General features: G+C 43.3%; 1 protein-coding gene across 5 annotated transcripts in view; it reads right to left on the bottom strand.

Moving 5' to 3' along the window:
- Positions 1-21369, bottom strand: part of SCUBE3 (signal peptide, CUB domain and EGF like domain containing 3) — a 3541316-nt gene that overhangs the window by 159604 nt on the left and 3360343 nt on the right. For all 5 annotated transcript variants that reach the window (XM_044076569.1, XM_044076573.1, XM_044076571.1 and 2 more), the window contains 2 exons: positions 1533-1694; positions 962-1129 (listed from right to left, as the gene is read on the bottom strand). In XM_044076569.1, the coding sequence (XP_043932504.1) occupies positions 962-1129; positions 1533-1694 (330 nt within the window). The remainder of the gene's footprint in view (positions 1-961; positions 1130-1532; positions 1695-21369) is intronic.

Below are 21369 nucleotides of genomic sequence, written 5' to 3'. Positions count from 1 at the left end.
TTCATTCATTTTTAATGTCTAGTGTGTGTTCAATGCCTTTCTATGAACACACAAAGTGTGGTGGAGAGAACAGAAAGCCTTTCTCTACTAAAATTGTCCAGTTGTGTAAACAGACCATACTATACAACTGATCCACCCAATCAACCCTCCATCTGCCTCTTGTGCTCTACACCATCTAGAACTATTTTGAGTCTTTTGTTCAATGTCTTTGTCCTAAGTCTCTACAGTTTTGCCTCTTTTATCATATATAAAGTCTACTGTAAGCATCTACTGTCTTTTTCAAGTAATTGTTTTTTCACACTACCCCTAAACTTATTCTCCCCCCAGCCTTTGTTATACCCTCCTAGTCCTGGGACACAATGGGTCTTGTGGAATGGTTTCATTACAACAATTAATAAATAAAAATAAAATAAATATATAAATCAACCCAAGTGACACTAAGTAGTAACTCTTTGGGAGACTCAGAACGGAAAAGGGATGCAATCTGACCTCTTATTTCACCTTCATAATTAGTTAGTGGGACACTAATGGTTTAGTGAAGTCATGCTGCAGCTGTAGTCGTGTTGTGTATCTGCCATGGTGACAAACACAGGCACACGGCTTCAGCACAAGGTTATTTTCACACTGAAATTTATTGAACACTGCAGAGTAATCTGCCTGCCTGCCTGTTAAAGCCAGTCTTTTTTTGTTCTCACATCATAGCAGGAAACTGCTCAGCTAATAATGATTACTCCTCTGGGGTTGTGTGTAATCTCAGAGTCAAGCTCAAGGGTTGTAAACAGATGACTCCCATCAAATTTAGATTTCATATATTGACTATTTTTTACTTACGTTATGCAGTTGAAAAGCTATAGAAGTTTCTGGAAATCAACAATCACCATCCTAGTCTGCTGTAATACTACTAATTCTGAAATACAGATTGCAAAAACTGGCACCAGACAGTTATCTTTTTGTTACATACCCTTAGTATCGCAGTCCTGGAATGAGGATGCTCCTTCATATTTGGTGGTTAATCCCCCTCCACACTGAAAACAAAGCATTCTCCCACTGTCAGGTTGGAATGAACCACGAGGACAGAGTCGACATGGCTTGAAACCATCAACAGAATAATGCCCTGCAGAACACTGACCTATAGTTTTATCCAAAAGAATAAACAAAAGATCCATGGAGTATGGTCTCACATCTAAAGAAACAACTCTCATTTCAAAAATATTACATTTTTAGATTCAAAATCTAAAGGATGCAGTTCTACAAACAGACAGTTGTACAATATACAAGCATACATCTATGCATACATATAAAATCCAAAGAAAATTGTAAGAACAGAATTATTTTACAAACTTGACAGCCTTTATTTTAGCTTTTGCATTCTTCAGTAACAGATCTTCAAGTACAAATAAAGGGTCTCATGTTTCACTATGAATAAACAATGCCTAGGAATAGATGGAACAGTACTGTGTAATAAACTATGTATGCATAAAAATGGCTTAGTGTTACTCAGCAATGCAAAAGGGTTATTACTGGACAATTACCTGCACAGTTAGTTACGTTTATGGCTCCAGGTGGGCTGTTAGCATCACTTCCAGGGCAAACATCACAAGACAACTGTCCTTGTTTCTCTTGGTATGTTCCTGGTGGACAGATGACACACTGGCTGAGTTCACCATTGTAGAAAGTTCCTGGCGAGCAGCTAACTAAGAAAGATCCAAAGATTCTAATGAGGGATTAGCAAGAAAGCAGCCACTACTAACAGAAATACAGGCACTGCAAAGAACTGTGCAATATGATACTTACCATTTTATTTCTATAATTATAACTTTCCCTCTTCAATTCCCTGGCTGATCTGGTTTTAGGTCTGCAGACCACGTCTCTCCACATCAATAGCCATGTGACCAAAACAGTCTATGAGAAACCCCTACATTTTGTTCTAGCATTTATCTATCTCAGACTCACTGCAGGAATCCAGTGATGATGGTGGGCGCTGACTAACATTCTTTCTGGCTCACAAAACCTCCCCCTTTTGCTACATTTTCTTTATTCATAGAGTATGGACAAGCCACCCATATCCCATGCATTCCTCTGAGCAATGATATCCACCACTTACGTACCCCTATGTGAAGTAGCTCTAATGCCTGCAGTATCATCCTCACCAGAAAACAGTAAATGACAGGCTGATTTGGACACAGGACGGTAACTGAACAACAACAAATTACAGTCAGGTAATTGCAAATAAACATAATACCACATATTAATTAAACAATGAAAAAATGAGTGATAATGTGTCAATAATGTCAAGAGCTTTAAAGCTGCAGATGAACAGCCCAAAGGAGTTGATAACACTGGCAATTGCTACCCTAATGTGAAAGTTGTTTTTTTTTTCATATTTGTAATATGTATAAAGGACAGGGATTATGGTATTACAATCCACAATGCTGATGCTAACTTATGTATGATAGCATAGACTTCAAATTTGCACTTTTGGCACCAATTAATATGCAAGGAGTGACTGGCCTTAACAGTGCACAGTAGTAATATAGCGAATATCACCTGTGACATTCAGCTCTACAACATGCAGTTGCAAATCAGATATAAAACTGTGAGGAATCAAGTGATCATATTTACCAAAGAGTGAGCCCCAATGTCTCCAGTGCAAAATTACCAAAAGTAATTGAAGCTTGATCAAAATGTTTGCTCTTCCTTGTTGCTGTGGACATCAGGATCATACAAACCCATTTCATTACACTGGAAATATTTTACTTGAAGTCTTTAGTCTATACTCAAATCAGTGATTTCCCCTTTGCCTTGGACACCTGCTGTGAAGGTTTAGACTGTCCTCAGGGTTTCCACAATACCGTTGCATAATGCTCAATACCACCTCCTTAAGCAGTTGTGTCCTGCTGTCTAGACACAGATCACCCTTTTTGCTCACTTCCTCAGAGGCACTGTCTACCACATTCTTATGTTCTAAACAACATACTAATAGCTTGCACCCTTAGCACAAAGTCTCCCAACATTTCAAAAGTAGTAGTTCAAAGTAGTAACTTGACATCCAAGCACCCCACTTACAAAATTAAGTGCTTATTGTTGCATCAAAATTGCCAAAAGACAGACAGCATCCAACATATGGACACAACATGCATGGCCTTATTCATGAATGCTGCCCTGATCAATTTGATGCTGATTACATACATTCAAATGCCTTGGCATCCAAGACTTGGTTTTCACCACAGTTACTCACATGCGTTTGCTAACAGGTCAGCATCTCCCTCTCATGTTAGCACTACTTCTCTCTTTCTTCTTGCTCCTTTTCACTTTCCTGGTTCTCAAACTGTTTCATTCTCTTAGTTACTTTGAGTCATCTCATTTCCAGCTTTAGCTCCATTTTTTTCAGTTCAAGCTACATTCTGAGTTCATCTACAGATGGCGTGAGATACCTTACTGCTTGCTTTGTACTCAGATGTGCCGCCATCCTTCAGTGGACTAAATCTTAGTTGCACTCGAGGCAGTTATCATCTCATCCTTGATCACAAAGGCATGTTGGATTCCTTTTAATTTATATTCTTTAGTCAGCTGTGACACCTCCAGTTTTCAACTCTCCACAGTAGAAAATATACTGCTTTGTATATTTATATATATATGTATGTATGTGTGTGTGTCTGTGTGTATGTGTATATATATGTATATGTATATATATATATATATATATATATATATATATATACATATATATATATATATATATATATATACATTATATATATATATATATATATATATATATATATATATATATATATACATACACACACACATATATACACACACACTGTTGTATATTCACCTTGTGGTCTCATGGGTACACAATCTCCCTGATGACAATTCTGCAACTATATGACTTGAATCTTGTAGCCAAACTCCATTTAATATAGCATCAGCAGTGTGGACTGTAATACTGCATTGCTTAAATAAAGAAGTTATGTCCTTACCATAACATTCCATGTAGAGTGTTCATCTCGCTTTTGTTCTTACACACGGGTTCAGAGCCGATCCTCGGCTCCGAGTTGGCCGAATTGCAAAGCTCTGAATCTCAGAGAAGCTCGAGACCAGCCCATATTCCACAATCCTCCCTGCCATTACTCAGATCTAGTTTGCAAACAAACCCGGTGCTAGAAGTATACACTCTCTTCAGCCATTCAGAGACACTCTCTCACCATAGCAATACTAATGGTCTAAACATATATCCCATGATACACGGGAGCATATACCCCGGAAGGGATCAAGACACATCGATCAGACTCTAATCTTACCAGTTCTTCCAAACACGTGGGGGGGGGGGGGGAGGGAATGTAAGAACAAAGGCGAGATGAACACTCTACATGAAACGTTATGGTAAGGACATAACTTCTTTATGTAAGAGTGTTCAATCTCGCCGTTTGTTCTTACACACAGGTAGCGTCCCCTAGCTCCGTCACCCTGAGTGACTGATGGAAGAACGTTCCTAAGCACAGTGGAACCAAATTGTCCTATCCTTGGAGATTTTGTCCACTCTATAATGAGTGATGAAAGTATGTGGTTTAGACCACGTGGCTGCTGCACAAATAGTGTCCAAAGGCAAACGAGCTGCATGAGCTAAGGAAGTGGAGACGGATCTGGCAGAATGGGCCTTAGGTTTGGTGGGCAAGGATTGCTTTGATTTAGAGTATACAAATGTTATACAGTCAGCAAGCCATTTAGATAGTGTACGTTTAGTAATTGCCATGCCCTTTTTATTGTCTGCAAATGCGACAAGAGCTGATCTGTTTTCCTGTAATCTTTGGTCCTATCCAAATAAAATCTTAATTGCCTGTGAACATCCAACTTGTGCAACATATACTCCAGTTTGTTAGTATGGTTTATGAAAAAGGTAGGGAGTTCTATAGAATGGTTAATATGCGTAACTGAGCATACTTTTGGAAGAAAGGATGGATTTGTATGCAAAGAGACCCTGTCTGGATGGAATATCAAGTAAGGTGGTCTGACCGATAATGCTTGCAACTCTGATACTCTGCGAGCTGAAGTCACAGCGACGAGAAACAGCATCTTCCACAATAAGAACTTTAAGAGACATGACGAGGCAGGTTCAAAAGGTGGCAACATGAGTTGCGATAGCAACAAATTCAGGCTCCATGGAAAGAAGGGTTTTCTGACAGGCAGTCTAAGATGGAAGGTTCCTTTCATAAAGGCCTTACAAAGCCTGTGAGACATAATGGGAGAACCTTCCTCACCAATATGGAAGTTTGATATGGCCACCAACTGTACTCTTAGCGTGGAAGTAGAAGCTCCTTCGTGAAAAAGGATAGACAAGAATTTTAAAATTTTATGTAGAGGAGCTACCAAGGGGTCTAAGTTTTGGCTAGATGCCCAATATACAAAGTGTTTCCACTTACTCGTATAGAGTTTAGTAGTGGAAGCTTTATGAGAAGCAACCAGAATGTGTTGAACTGCTGGGGGGAGTAGATGAGACCTGGGTAGGCAGGGAAGCGGAGCAGCCAAGCTGCTAGTTTGTGGGACTGTAGAGACGGGTGAGGAACTCCCGACGAATGTGTCAGTAGATCTGGTACTGGGTCCAGAATCCATGGTTCCTCTATTTGATGGGCTCGAAGAAAGGGGAAACATATTTGACGAGGCCAGAATGGGGCAATGAGTATTATAGTCCTTTCCAAGTTCCTGGCTTTCTGTAGAAATCTGGGAATCAAGGGAGTAGGTGGAAATGCATATAGGAGACCCGGGGGCCAATCGTGTATCAGTGCGTCCCTGTGTTTAACTTTTAAATTCAGGTTACCTTTTGTTTGATTGGTTAATAGGTCCACCAACAAAGGGCCTGGTACTATTTAAGTTTCTAAGACACAATCTTGTACTGTCTGAAGAAGTCTGCTCATGTTAGCAGATGAAAAGCGCTTCATTTATTAAACTTATAGTTGTCCTGAGAGTGCTGGATTATTATTATTTCTAACCATCCTACTACCTTGGATCCGTTTTTCAGTTTCTTGGTTTGTGTTTGTTTTATCTAGAGGTTCAAAAGTGGCAACATGAGTTGCGATAGCAACAAATTCAGGCTCCATGGAAAGAAGGGTTTTCTGACAGGCAGTCTAAGATGGAAGGTTCCTTTCATAAAGGCCTTACAAAGCCCGTGAGACATAATTGGAGAACCTTCCTCACCAATATGGAAGTTTGATATGGCCACCAACTGTACTCTTAGCGTGGAAGTAGAAGCTCCTTCGTGAAAAAGGATAGACAAGAATTCTAAAATTTTATGTAGAGGAGCTACCAAGGGGTCTAAGTTTTGGCTAGATGCCCAATATACAAAGTGTTTCCACTTACTCGTATAGAGTTTAGTAGTGGAAGCTTTATGAGAAGCAACCAGAATGTGTTGAACTGCTGGGGGGAGTAGATGAGACCTGGGTAGGCAGGGAAGCGGAGCAGCCAAGCTTCTAGTTTGTGGGACTGTAGAGACGGGTGAGGAACTCCCGACAAATGTGTCAGTAGATCTGGTACTGGGTCCAGAATCCATGGTTCCTCTATTTGATGGGCTCGAAGAAAGGGGAAACATATTTGACGAGGCCAGAATGGGGCAATGAGTATTATAGTCCTTTCCATGTTCCTGGCTTTCTGTAGAAATCTGGGAATCAAGGGAGTAGGTGGAAATGCATATAGGAGACCCGGGGGCCAATCGTGTATCAGTGCGTCCCTGGGGACACCCCCCGGAGGGGGTAGAAGGGCAAAGTAGCTTCTGCATTCAACGGGGAAGCAAACAGATTGCAGCAAGGCAGGCCCCATTTGCGGAAGATATTTTCCGCTGTCTGTGAATTGAGGGACCACTCATGAGGTAACAGGATGGCTCTGCTCAACTTGACCGCAATGACGTTGGATGACGCCGGGATGTGCGTTGCTATCAGAAAGTGACCCGTGGACTCTGCCCATTGCCAAATTCTCATGGCCTCTCTGCATAGCGGGTAAGACCTGGTTCCCCCTTGCTTGTTTATGTACCAGACTACAGACATGTTGTCTGTCTGAACTGCTACTGTTCCTAGAGGTAAGTGGGCTTGGAAGTGTTGCAACGCCAGGAACACCGCCCTCAACTCCAGAACATTTATATGTAGAGTATACTCCGTGCTGGACTATTCTCCTTGGACTGTTCTTCCCTGAAAAAGGCCCCCCCACCCTATCAGGGAAGCGTCCGTGGTTATTGTGGCTGTTGGACTGGGTAGAACGAACGGACGACCCATAGTGAGGTTCTGATCGTGCACCCACCATGAGAGGTCCCGTCTGCAAGAGTCTGTTATCCTGATCTCGTGTGCTAGGGATAGGTGTTGGAATGACCACTGCGCGAAGAGCAGCCATTGTAGGATCCTCATGTGTAACCTTCCCATAGGGACTGCAATTAGTGCGGCTGCCATCAGTCCCAACACTTTTAACACCAGTTTGGCTGGGGCTTTCTTGCTGACCAGAAGAAGCAGAACCTGCTGTTTGAGGGTTGAGGCTCTTATTGGAGGGAGCTTCAGTAGTGTCAAACGTGTCTTTAGGTCTGCTCCAATGAAGGAAATACACTGTGAGGGCGATAAGCAAGTCTTTTTGAAGTTTATGGAAATCCCTAAGTGGGAACAAAGGCTGATTGTGTAGTCTCTGGCTTGCAATAGACGATGCTCAGTGGTGGCGGTGAGGAGCCAGTCGTCTAGACAGGGAAACACATGGAATCCTTGTCATCTCAAGTGAGACGCAACTACTGCCATGCATTTGGTGAATACCCTGGGGGCTGAGGTGAGTCCAAAGGGCAGAGCTCGGAACTGAAAGCGACTGGCTCCCAGCCGGAAGTGCAGGTGATCTCTGGATGGTCTGGCCATTTTGATGTGGTAGTACGCATCTTTGAGATCTATAGAGCACATCCAATCGTCCTTCTGTAAGAATGGAAGGATCGATTGAAGCATGACCATCCGGAACTTTTCCTTCTTCACAAAGTTGTTGAGATGGCTGAGATCTAAGATCGGTCTCCAGTCCCCTGTCTTTTTTGGAACTAAAAAGAACCTTGAGTAAGTTCCGAATTCTCTTTGGTCCGCAGGGACTGGTTGGATGACTCTGTTTTCGAGCAGCTTTGAAATTTCTACAGCTGCTAGACTTCGCAGACGGGGTGGCACGTCTGGAAACTTTCTTTGTAGAGGTGGCATTGATGTGAAGGGGATTTTGTATCCTCTGGTTATAATGCTTTTTACCCAAGAATCCGAAGTAATGTTTAGCCAGGCCAGTGGGTATAAAGCCAAGCGACCCCCGACTGCCTCCAGAGCAGGACAGCCGGGCCTCCCTTCAGGAGTGCTGGAAAGGCTTCCCAGGGACGGAATCCCTGTTGCCTTGGTTATGCGGACCCCCTCTGCCGCCGGGGCGGCGTCTTCCATTTCTACTCCCTCCTCTGCCTCTGGAGGGAGTATCACTATGTGTGGTCTGGAAAGATCCCAGATTCTTACGGAACCACATTTTTCCGCCTCGTTGCCCTTTGGGGTACGGTCTAGTAGGAGCGGAAAAACGGACCCTGACAGCAGACAGGGTCTTTCCCTCTTGCTCGCACCGAGTGAGAGTCTCCTTAACCTTGGGCCTGAAAAGTGTGGCACCATCAAAAGGGGCATTGGCAAAGGAAGACTTGAAGGCTTCCGCAAAGGAGCAAAGCCGCATCCATGATTGTCTTCGAAGAGCAATCGCTGAAGCTGCAGCTCTACTCGATCCCTCGGCTGCATACGAGATGAGCCTCATGGATGAGTTTACTATGGAGGTGAGGGTGTTAAGTTGTGCTGTTACTTTTTCTGAAACAGCAGCATCTGTGTTACCCTGGAGGGTATCTGTCAGCTCCTTGATGAGATCCCTCTGCAAACGTGTGAAGTGAGTCAAATAGTTTAGTGAACGCATGGAAAAAGTCGCTGAACTAAAAACGTGCTTCCCATATCTGTCCATAGTCCTAGAATCCTTATTAGGAGGATGAACAGATGAGGAAGACTCAGACATCTCGTTTTTCGTGGCTGCCGCCACCACCATAGCGTCGACAGGAACTCCCTTGGTGAGATACGATTTATCTTGGGGGGCAGTGATGAACTTGTTTGGTTTCCTAGGGACTGGTTCCACTGTGTCAGGTGCCTCCCACCCCCTTCGAGCAATCAAATCCATTAATTCATTGAAGGGCGGAGTCACCCAGGAGGTAGAAGATTGAGCCCCAAAAGCCTTCAGCAGCACCGACTCGTCCTCAGTGGGGGCTAGGGATTGCCAATCACCCCTCTGTTTCAAGATCTCCAGGATGTCTGCAAAAGACACATCCTCCGAGGGTGATTTGGGGGACCCCTCTGCCTCATCCAAGTCGGTGTCAGACGTTAGAGATTCCTGTGGGGAATCTATGTGCCTCCTCTTGCACAACCGTTTTCTCAGGACCTCATCAGAGGGGGCTTCTGGTGAGGCCTCCAAGGAACAGGGGGAACCCTCTGGGGGTGGCTGAGGCAATTGGGCTCTACGCTTGGGATGGATCGAGGGAGCAGAAACAGAAAGTGGCCCTTTTGGGGAAGGAGAAGATTCCCCTGATGATATGGTTGTCTGTGCAGACAATACTTTCCTCATAAGGTCAAAGGCCACCGAACCCCTGGCCGAGGGCTCCCTCGGTTCTGAAGAACACGGGAGCATCCCAGACCCAGGTGCCGTGGGCTCCGACCCCGAGGACAGAGCTGAGCCAGTCTGTGCCGTGTTCCCGAGAGGGAGAGTCGGTACCGACAGGTCGGTACGACTCTCGGTCCCGGAACCGAGGAGAGACCGTCGGCTCCGCGACTCCCCTATCGGTTCTGAAGGAGTCGAAGTCAATGGTGTCGATTGTGCAATGGATGGTTTCGGCACCAAGGGCTCCACTATCATCAGGTCATCCTCTCCCGGCTCCGAGATCTGGATGGGTCTCGAAGGAGGACCCGTTGGAGATATGGGGAGGCCTTCTAGTTTCGACGCTAACTGGGAGGAAACTGCAATTAACTTGGAAAGGGCCGTGTTTTCCATGAGTTTCTGCACAACACGATCCACATCTGTCTCAGATAAAGGTCTGGAAGAACGGGTCGAAGGAGCCGAAAATGGCACCGACCGAAGAATGGATGGTGGTGGCAGCTCCGACACCGGTTCCAAGATCTGGGGCTCAGGAAAAGATAAATGTTCAATGCTCGGCCCCGAGATCTGTGGAACTGGCGAACGAACCTTAGAAGATGAACTCGGAGCCGATGACATGGGCTCCGACATCTACGATCCCTTAGAGGATTTAGAAGCCTGATCCGACTTGTCCAAAGCCTCTTGAAAGGCAGGCTTCAGTAACCCTCTGTCTATGAGCTTCCTGCACCTATCTGTCATGACCCTCCCGCTAAAGGAATGGCAAATAGAGCAATCCTCTTGAAGATGGAGAGGGCCTAGACAGTAGACGCACGAAGCATGATTGTCAGTAATAGACATTTTCTGCCCACACTGACATCTTTTAAAGCCAGATTTAGCTTTTTCTGACATACTAATAAAACAACAATAGCTAATAAGTATAGAAAAACTGCTAATCCTATATGTATATAGATATGGAGAAAGGGCTATATAAAAGAAGACACTCACAAAGCCACACCCAAAGAAGAAGGGTTAGGCCACAAAAGGGTGCCTGAAGAAAAAAAGGGTATATATATATATATATATATATATATATATATATAACACACACACACACACACACACACACACACACACACAGCACTTCTATAACAATCTAAGAAATATAAGTTTATATCAGGAAAAAATCAGTACCTTATCTGTAAATAGTAAGCAAATCTCAATTTTCTATCTGGTCCAAGCTCTCCTCGATCCGATCTGTTGCAGCAGCAAACTAGATCTGAGTAATGGCAGGGAGGATTGTGGGATATGGACTGGTCTTGAGCTTCTCTGAGATTCACAGCTTTGCAATTCGGCCGACTCGGAGCCGAGGATCGGCTCCGAACCCGTGTGTAAGAACAAACGGCGAGATTGAACACTCTTACATTTGAATTTTTTTGTAATTTGAAAGTTATTAATATTTTTGGTGCTTCTGTATCTCCATGCTTAAATAGAATGTTCTGCTTGAATCTTACTCTTATTTTCACATTGTCTTTGAAATGATTTTCTCACACTTTCTCCGTTTGGAAGGTTATTAACGTTTCTCATTATCTGCAGCCTCCATTGTCATACTCTTGAATCTTACTCTTATTTTCACATGTCTTTCAAATGATTTTCTCACACTTTCTCCGTTTGGAAGGTTATTAACGTTTCTCATTATCTGCCACCTCCATTGTCACACTGTTGCTTTCATTACTTATGTTTGGAGCTGTTCTCCTGGGTGGCTGGGCCTCCCTTTGCAAGTGAGTGAGTTCATATATCCAAGTCAGACCATTCAGTAAACAAATTCTAATAAATAAATAAAATTGTTTTTGTAGACTATACAACTTTACATCAAAATACAACTACACCACTGCAAACTAAATGATATGTGATGAACAGAAGCTACAATTAAATGATCTGCACTTCTGCCATCAATTTATATGTGATGGGACTGCCTTTAAACCCACACTACTGGCACCAATTAATGTGGGTGGGCAACTGGCCTTAACAGTGTATGTTAAAAGTGCACTGCTGCTTCAGATAATAGCCAACACTGGTGGAAATAAAAAACTTTACATCGTGCAGATCAGAATTGTGATTAATGGCTCCCCAAGATTTCTTCCACCACAGACTAGGCCCACTATTTTCCAAAGCAAACATAAGTTGACCAAACTTATTTTGGGACAAATCACACTGCCATACCAAAAACACAACTGTTTACCTTTAAGATACGCTGATAATTAAATATCTGTATGGTAGCAACATTTTGGACAGTTACACTTTCAAAGTCTGAAGCTAAGATTATTAGTTCATGATTCCAGTGCATATAGAGTTTAATAATAAAGAAATCACCATTCACAAGACTTTAAAACTGGGAAAGAATATTTTTAACAAACCTGAAAGCTGCTACAACAAAATTGCCAAGTTTGCTACTAATTCATCCTCTTTTACCCATCACTGTAAAGGTCTGCATACCCTTACCTGGCTGGAACTCCCCCTCCACCTCTCCTACCCTTCATCTTATAAAAGTACATAGAATCATACACATACTATTAGCCTGCCCAGTCCTTACCCCTTTACTCAACATACATTTCCCTAAAAGAACTCTCAGATCAAAAGACAGACAGTTTTTCACCATAAATAAACCAAATAGATCTCCTAGATTAAACCTATACTTGTACTCTGTAGCAAAAAAAAAAAAAATAGAACTCACTACCTCTAACCACCAGAAAAATTTCTAACGTACCCAACTTTAAATGTTCCCTAAAAGAATACAAAATCATGAATCTGTTCCTGCACCAATCTTGGCTGAACTTACTCACTATACTTCACTCATCTCCCCTCTTTCAACACAAGTCACATCTCACAACCCTCTCCAACTTCCTACTGCGCTCCTTTTGTTTTTTCCAGTACCTTACCATATCCACTTTCTCTCTGCATACCTTTCTTCTACCTCTTTCTTTTTCCTCCCTACTCACCTAAGTTACCTGAAGACACCCTACCCTGCACTCTTCTTATAATCTCCCTTTCCCTCCGTCCTTATGTCCTTGTATAACCCTAATATGAACATCCTCTCACTCTTTCTAATCATGTTCTTTTAGACATCTTATTAGAATTGTCTCGGGTCTCTTTTATCGCATACTGATCTATGTAACAAATAATATGTCTAATGAGGTTTTTCCTCATATTTTCTCCAACTCATGCTATTGTTTTTCATTGCACTCTACTAGGAAACATATGTTCTATGTTTTTCTCATTACAACATTTTTTCACTCCTATATTTTGGAGTGTAACATGATACTTGGTGATTTAAAATCTCTGTAATTGATTTTTGATAGATTGTGATTCTGCAGCTTTTCTTAGGGTTACCATACGTCCAGGTTTTCCAGGATACATCCTCTTTTTGGGCTCCTGTCCAGGAGGTTTTTGAAAATTCTGTGATTTGTCCAGGTTTTTCAAAAACCTGGACAAATCGCAGAATTTTTTAAAAAACAGACATCCCTATTTCAGCGGGATTTGATCCCGAGTCCTGCACTGCCGGTTACAGTCCCAGCAAAACAGCCTCTGCTTTGTTTTTTTTTTTGTTTTTTTGATTGACCCATATACCAGCCAATCAAAAAATTGCAAAACGGAGCTCTGTTCAATGCAGAACTGCTTGATGTTCCACATTGAAGAGAAGAGGGTCTGCTGTGTGAGTTTTTGAATGGCTCGTATACCGGCATATGGGCCAATCAAAAGTCGCCAAACACGGAGCTACTTGTCTTTAATGCAGAACAGAGGATGTTCCACCTAAGACTTTTTTTTTTTTTTTTTTTTTGTGGTCTTCACCTAGTGTGAAAGACCTTTTGTCCCGACCCAGCCAGTCAAGAATCTGGCAACTCTAGAAGACAAAAAAATATGTGCTGGTTTAATACCAGCACATATTTTTTCATTCTCTTTTTTGTATAACCAAATATGGTAACCCTAGCTTTTCTCCCATAACCTCCACTGACAATGGGAACATTTTGCCCCAGTCAGACTTTCCCGGTAAACAAATGTCAAATAAATCAATAAACATGCAGGAAGTATCCTAAGAACAAAGCCAACATGTGAATGGAGAAAGAAGACTTTGCAATAGGGATGACTGCAAGGAGGAATATGGAAAATAAGTAAAAAAGGGCTGGAATTTACCGGAGAAAATTGGTAAAGGAACCAAGGTATTGGGAGCAAATAACTGGAACAGAAAGGTAACATTGTGGGATGAACCCAAGCAGAAATTTAGACTGTAGGTTAGAGACTGTCTTCCTGTCTCTGAACTCCAAAAAGCAGTTGCATAATTACATAAACAAAGGGAATCCTGTTTGACCTCTGTTTCAAAAATTCTGCCCTATGTGAAAAACTCATGAGTAAAGTACTAAGTCAACTGTCAGTTACTTTCCCTTTATTTAAACAGTCCAAGGCAGCTCTTCCTATCTGTGTTTAAATTTAGACATTTTCCTGTAAGGATGAGAGCTTGAGGCCAACAACCTAGTATCAAAATAACTGAAGTATTGCAAATATATAAACACTTGGGAAGCAGATTTAGTTTCACTTTCTAACAGTTCCAGTACACGCACTCAATTTATTTACTTATTTTTACATTCTACAAGTTATACATTTTATATGCGGCAAGAGTTAAAACAACCTCAGTTTTTGTGAAAAAACTAATTAGATTCACTTTATCTCAACACAGCTTCTACACAGTATGCACTGATCAGGGAGGCCAACACAAACTAGACTGTCATCTACATGTGAAAAGGAAATCTATATAAAATGAGAAAATGGAAATACAAGCAAAAGGGAAGAACCGGTGAAGGTATAGGGGAAAGGCAGACATTAGCAGAAGGCAGGAACAGGGGAGTGAAGTAAAAGAATAAGTGAAACAGGGAGAATGCAAGACAGACGTGTGTGTTGGATCTGAGTAATGAGTTGATGGAGGGCAGGAAAGGGACGACAGGAGTCCTAAATAAATTAGAGAGATGATTTGGGAGATGGATCAAGTGATGCAACGGGGAAAAAACGACGAAGGAAGACAGTCATACTACAAGGCCATGTTACATGAATAGTAGGAGCAAGGATTAGTTATGGTGATAAATGAAGCAATCCCAGACCTGTAGAGCCAGTTGTTTATGAGATGAGAGGGAGCACTGACAAAGACAAGCAGGGTACTCGCTAGCAATGCGCAATGTGCAGGGATAAAGACCTGCACTGACAAAGAGAAGCAGAGCACTTACTAGAAGTGAGCAGAGTGCAGAGATGAAGAGCTGCACTGACACAGAGAAGCAGGGCACTCACTAGGAGTGAGCAGTGTGCAGGGATGAAGATCTGCACTGACAGAGAAGCAGGGCACTCACTAGGAGTGAGCAGTGTGCAGGGATGAAGAGCTGCACTGACAGAGAGAAGCAGGGCACTCACTAGGAGTGAGCAGTGTGCAGGGATGAAGAGCTGCACTGACAGAGAAGCAGGGCACTCACTAGGAGTGAGCAGTGTGCAGGGATGAAGAGCTGCACTGACAAACAGATGCAGGGCACTCACTAGGAGTGAGCAGTGCACAGATGAAGTGTGTGTACTGATACAGGAAGGAAGAGTGAACAAGGAAGCAAGACTAAGGATTATGCACTGTGGTGAGAGCAAAGGATGAACAATGAAGCAGGACTAAGGATTATGCACTGTGGTGAGAGTAAAGGATGAACAATGAAGCAAGACTAAGGATTATGCACTGTGGTGAGAGTAAAGGAGGAACAAGGAAGCAAGACTAAAGATTATGCACCGAGGCAGAAGTGATGAGTGAACACTGAGGTAGGAATGCAGACAGTATGCCCCAAACAACAGTGAAGACAAAACACTGATGTACTGAAGAAAATGCACTGAGGTAGGAATGGGGAGTGTGCACTGAAGCAGGACTATGGATTAAGCACTGAGGCAGGAGTACACACAGTATGCAATGAGGCAAAAGTGAGGAATGAGCATTGAAACAGGACTATGTATTAAGCACTCAGGCAGGAGTACACAGTATGTAATGAGGTAGGAGTGAGGCATGAGCACACAGTGCAAAGAAGCAGAACCAAGGATGAAGCACCCAGGCAGGAGAGCAGAGCATGCACAGACATAATACTGTGATGCATGAACTGAGGCAGGCCAAGCAGTACTTATTGAGGCAGGACTGAGGATAAACAGCATACAGTAAGGCAGAGGTATGTAGCACCTAGCGCAGCAGAAGCAAAGTATGCATTCATAGGTTCATAGGTTCATACTAGGCTATCTGCCCAAGGGCATTTATAAGCCTAGCCCATAGTTATTTGGCTTTCGCCACCCCTTTAGTTTGAATAAAACTATGCCTATTATTTTGCTGTGCCTCTGTCAAGCAGTGACACTGAAGTAATCCCTGGGGTATATCTGCGATCCCCCATCCATTGGTCAAGATTCCTCTTGAACAAGGCCAGCGAGGTGCTCTGCCTCACATGTACCGGGATTTTGTTCCACAGCATAGGGAGTCTCTGGGTGATGAATCTGTCCCTCCAGCATGTTCTATTAATAACCGTGTCAAGGTTTAAGTCTCCGCCCTTGTGGTTCTGAGGGATCTAGATTTTTGAGGTGAAGCATATTCATCAAATCAGGGTTTGACATGGCCTTATATGTCAGGCACAGGTCACCTCTGAGCAAGCGGTATGAGAGTTAATAGAGCTGGAGTTCTTTCAGTCGGGCAGCATAAGACATATTTTTGAGACCCTTTATCCTTTTGGTGAGGAACTTTTGGGGCCTTTCCAGCTGCTGCAGGTGTCTGGTCAGATACATTCCGAATGGGGCATTGTACTCAATCATAGGTCTAATGAGTGATGAGTACAGGGCGATGACCTCCCTTGATCTAGATGTGAATCCCTTCATGATCAGGTGGGCAATGTAGAAGGTTTTCCTAACTACTTTAGCAACATGAGTGTCAAGCGAAGGCTACTGTCAACCTGGGTCCCCAGATCCCTGATGACTTCTTCTGTGCTCAGTGGATTGCCACCTATATGGTAGCTAGGGGTAACCTTGTTTTTCCCGAAGGGTATGACTATGCATTTCTTGGCATTTAACTTTAGGCCATGGCTCTGGCACCAGTTATCCGTTTCTGTGAGGCCCTTCTGAAGGATATCTGTGTCAGATGTGTTTTCGACTATGGCCCAGTTTGCAGTCATCTGCAAACTTTGTCAGCCATAACCCTCCTGTGTTTGCTTGTACTTCAGAAAGTAGATGCCGAACAAGAGTGGACCCAGGACTGAGCCCTGTGGGACACCACTTGTGACAGGCTTTGAGTATGACATGGCTCCAGCAACTCTGACCCTGTGGGTTCTGTCACTTAGCCAGTTTGCAACCCATCTTGTGATGTATGGGTTTACATTCAAGCTGATGAGTTTTTGATGATACCTGAGTGGGGTATTGTGTCGAAGGCCTTTGCCAGGTCAAGGTAGGCTGTATGGACTGCCTTTCCCTCATCAATGGCCTTGGTGACTGTCTCGAAAAAGTCAACCAAGTTTAAAAGGCATGATCTGCCTTTGACAAAGCCAAACTGGGTTGGATCCAAAGTCTGCAAGTTCCTATGTCTTTATTTATGAGTTCCATTATGATCCTCTCCATGGCTTTGCAGATAAGGCTTGTCAAGCTAATGGGACGGTAATTTCCAGGGTCGGTGGAGGCACCACCCTTGTGAAGTGGGACCACAGTCGCCGTGCGCCACTCCTTGAGTGCGTATCCTGAGGTGAGGCTAAGATTAAACAGCTGTCCTAACTGCGGGTTTAATTCCTCATTGAGTTCATGGAGCACACAGCCGGGGACAACATCCGGTCCCATGGATGCTGTGTTTTTTTGCTTTGGAGAGAGCAGTTCTCACCTGGGCGTTGGAGATGTTTGGGGGGCTACAATCCTCTGGTATAGATATCTCTCCTTTTGGGGGGGGGAGTTTGCACTGAACCTGTCAGCCAGTATGTTGGCAATGTGTGTAGGTTCAGTAATCTTCACATCATTTTGAACTAATTCTGAGCATATCTGGGAGTTTCCTCCTAGGTTTCTAACATAGCTAAAGAAGGCCTTATGATTGTCTTTTGAATCCTTGGCGATTTTTCTCTCAAAATTTGCCTTGGATGATTTTATGAGAGCTCTTAGTTTGTTACTTATAATGATCAAAGGTGTCTTACCTTTCAAGGATTTTGCTCTATCTTGTAGTAGCTTCCTCCTTTTGTTGTAGAGCTTGTTTATGGCTGGGGTCCACCAGACTGGACGCTTGCCTTTGGTACAAAGAGTCTTAGTTTTGTTTGGGATTGCCTGATCCATGCAGTCCTGTAGGTGCTGGTAGAAGGCATTTGTAAGTGATTCAGCGGTTTGAGTAATGTTTACCACTGGCTCAGGGGCCTTAAAGGAGACCACACTAGTTTTTAGAAGTGTGAAGTCGGCTTTTGAGAAGTTTTCACTGTGGTCTTTTTTGTTTCAGGTGGGGCGGGATGAGGACCTCCAGCGAGATTAGTTTATGATCTGATCTCACCAGTGAGGGTATACTTCCGGTGTTGAACATTGTGATCCCATGTTCGTGATGATGAGATCAAGTATGTTTTCTCCTCTTGTGGGGATGGTGACTAGTTGTTCCATGGCATTTGAGTTTATGAACTCCAGGAACCTTTGGGCTAGAGTGTTTGGGCTTGAGTAGTGTTCCCAGTCTATATTAGGGTAGTTGAAGTCACCTAGTATGATGGTGTTTGGAGATACATTTATCCCCTCCATTGTTTTCAGGAAGGCCATGTGAGGTTCCTGAGTTTGAGAGGGTGGCCTGTAACATGCTACAAATTGCAGAGCAGTCTTGCCTATGGTTAATTGCACCTGGATGGTCTCCGATGCATCATGCGTTGCCACCAACCTTGAGGTGTGGGTGTCCTTTATGAATATGGACACGCCCCCCTCCTTTCTTGGTGTTGTCCGGATTTTGGAGCCGGAACGCATGATATGAGGTGAAACCTGCTAGTGCTGGGGTGCTCTCAGGAGCCTTGAACCAGGTTTCTGTCACAGCACAGACATCGATGTTCTCCATACTGAGAAGGGCCTCGAGTGCGTGCATCTTGAGATTGAGACTTCTGGCATTGAGCAGCATTACCCTTAGTTTTTTTACTTTTTTGTGTTATAGGGTGGTAGGTTTAGAATTTGAACCTTGCCTAAAAAAGGCACTATGGGGGTGGCAAGAGCCTTTGCCAATATCCGGAAGCCTAGGGGTGACAGGTGCAAGCCGTCCCTTGCGAAGCAGCGTGGCTTGTCCAGCATGTCATCCCAGGCAGACAGACATTGGATCCCCTTTGAATGACACCAGAATTTAAGCCAATTATTAAAGCTGATCATCTTATCACTGTATTGTGGCATCATTCTAGGTGAAGGTAGGATACTGCTCAAGGTCAGGGTCATACCTGCCTGGGCTACATAATCAGAGAGCTCCTCAATGTCTCTTTTCATGTAGTCCAAGGAGGTGCGTCTCAGGTCGTTGACACCAGCGTGGACAATGACTGAGTCGTACTTGTACCTGCTGTTGAGAGACCTGAGTGCTTGTGTTATGTGGCGGATTCTAGCGCCCGACAGGCAGCTTACTGTGACCTTCTCCTTACTCAGTCTGGTGAGCGGGACGTCAGTGTGTCTGACTATGGAGTCACCTATGACAAGTATGTTTGGTGTTGTATTTGGCCTTAAGGGCAGTGACTGCTTTGTACACTGATTTTGTTGTTTATGTGTTGTTTGTGTGGTGTATTGAGTTTGCAGTTGCTTGGGTGTCTGCTTTGGAGGCCTCTGCTGTTTAGGTAAATTTTTACTCAGAGCCTCTGAGTATGTCTTAGTGTGTTTATGTGTTTGATTCAGTGGTGTGGTTGACTTATGTGAGACTGGTATTGTGGTGTGTGTAGTTGCCTTCTCCTCCTGCCTGGTCTTGCCAGTCCTGAGTTGAGAGAGCTCAGCCTCCAGTCTGGCTAAATAGCTGCATCTCTCACAAGTGTTAGTGTTACATGGGAGGAGGAGATGGTTGTCCGTGTACATGAGGCAATTGTAACATTGTCTCAGAATTCCCAGATTCACAAAATGGGCAGGAGAGGACGCCAGCATCTGACCCTTCGACATGCTAGAAAGAATTATGAGTTGGTATGAGACAGAAAAGTAGTGGGCTTAGCGGGAAGTGGGCACTCCTAGGGGGTTTTGCTAGTGAGAGATTTGTATAATATAGGAGTGCTTGACCTGCAAAGAGAATGCTTATAAGACAAGGGATATGCTTATAAGACAAGTGCTGAGCTTTTTGAGAAGAAAAAGCTATTTGGAACAAGTGCTGCACTTTTTAGTGTAGGTGTAAACTGTTTAGGTTCCTAACAGAGCAGTTCTAAGGGAAAAATTGAAGAACAGACTTTCTGGAGCTAGAAAGAGTTTAACCTTGTTTAACCGGCGCTGCCCGATGCTGCTCTAGTGGCAACTCCGCGCTAAATCGCGCTAATGCACGTTAAAGCGTGCTTGATAGCAGGGGCTGGAAAGAAGCAGGAATAGACCCAAAAGGGAAAATAAAACTACAGTTTTCAAGTCAGTAACCACCTCTACGGGGGGCAGGGAAGCTGCTCAATGTTAGTCACTGCCACTAATGAACACAGAGACCCTCCTTCAGCCCAAGCAAAAATGGCCTCACAGAAACTTTCAAACAGTTCAGGAACAGCAAGCCTGTAACTGAACTTTTTTAACTCTCAGAAAAGTGGGAAAAAAGCAAGATTTTTTTTTTTTTTTTTACAGAGATAGCAGAGGTTCACAAGTAATATCAAGTTATAACAGTGCAGTAAATGACCCCACACAAGAGTGCTAGGTCAAGGACAAAAAATATGCAAGTTTTAAGAAAAAAAACGATTTAAAATTAAGTGCAAACAGGAAATTCAGCAAACAGCTTTTGGTTGTGCTCTAAATACAGCTACTAATACAGAAATCAAGTTTAACAAGCCAGAAAATGCTCAAGCTAGGCAGCTATGTCGAAAAACTTAGCAAATAAACAGAGAAAAAATACTTAAAATCTCAAAAGTGGCTCCCTTCTTCTCTCAGCGTTTTTTCCTCTTGGAGGGTGCTTCACCAACAGCCAACAAGCCTGAAAAGACGCTCAAACCACGAGGCAACTAGGTTTTAAGAGAGGAAGATGAAGGAGTTATGGAAATGACCCCTAGTGGCCAATAAAACTACAGTTTCAAGTCAGTAACCACCTCTACGGGGGGCAGGGAAGCTGCTCAATGTTAGTCACTGCCACTGATGAACACAGAGACCCTCCTTCAGCCCAAGCAAAAATGGCCTCATAGAAACTTTCAAACAGTTCAGGAACAGCAAGCCTGTAACTGAACTTTTTTAACTCTCAGAAAAGTGGGAAAAAAGCAAGATTTTTTTTTTTGTTTTGTTTCTTACAGAGATAGCAGAGGTTCACAAGTAATATCAAGTTATAACAGTGCAGTAAATGACCCCACACAAGAGTGCTAGGTCAAGGACAGAAAATATGCAAGTGTTAAGAAAAAACGATTTAAAATTAAGTGCAAACAGGAAATTCAGCAAACAGCTTTTGGTTGTGCTCTAAATACAGCTACTAATACAGAAATCAAGTTTAACAAGCCAGAAAATGCTCAAGCTAGGCAGCTATGCAGAAAAACTTAGCAAATAAACAGAAAAAATACTTAAAATCTCAAA

Source organism: Protopterus annectens, chromosome 7.part0 (genome assembly GCF_019279795.1).
Source record: "Protopterus annectens isolate FY-2018-M chromosome 7.part0, PAN1.0, whole genome shotgun sequence".
In the NCBI taxonomy this organism is placed as follows: Eukaryota; Metazoa; Chordata; order Ceratodontiformes; family Protopteridae; genus Protopterus; species Protopterus annectens.
This window is presented reverse-complemented; position numbering and strand designations above follow the sequence as displayed.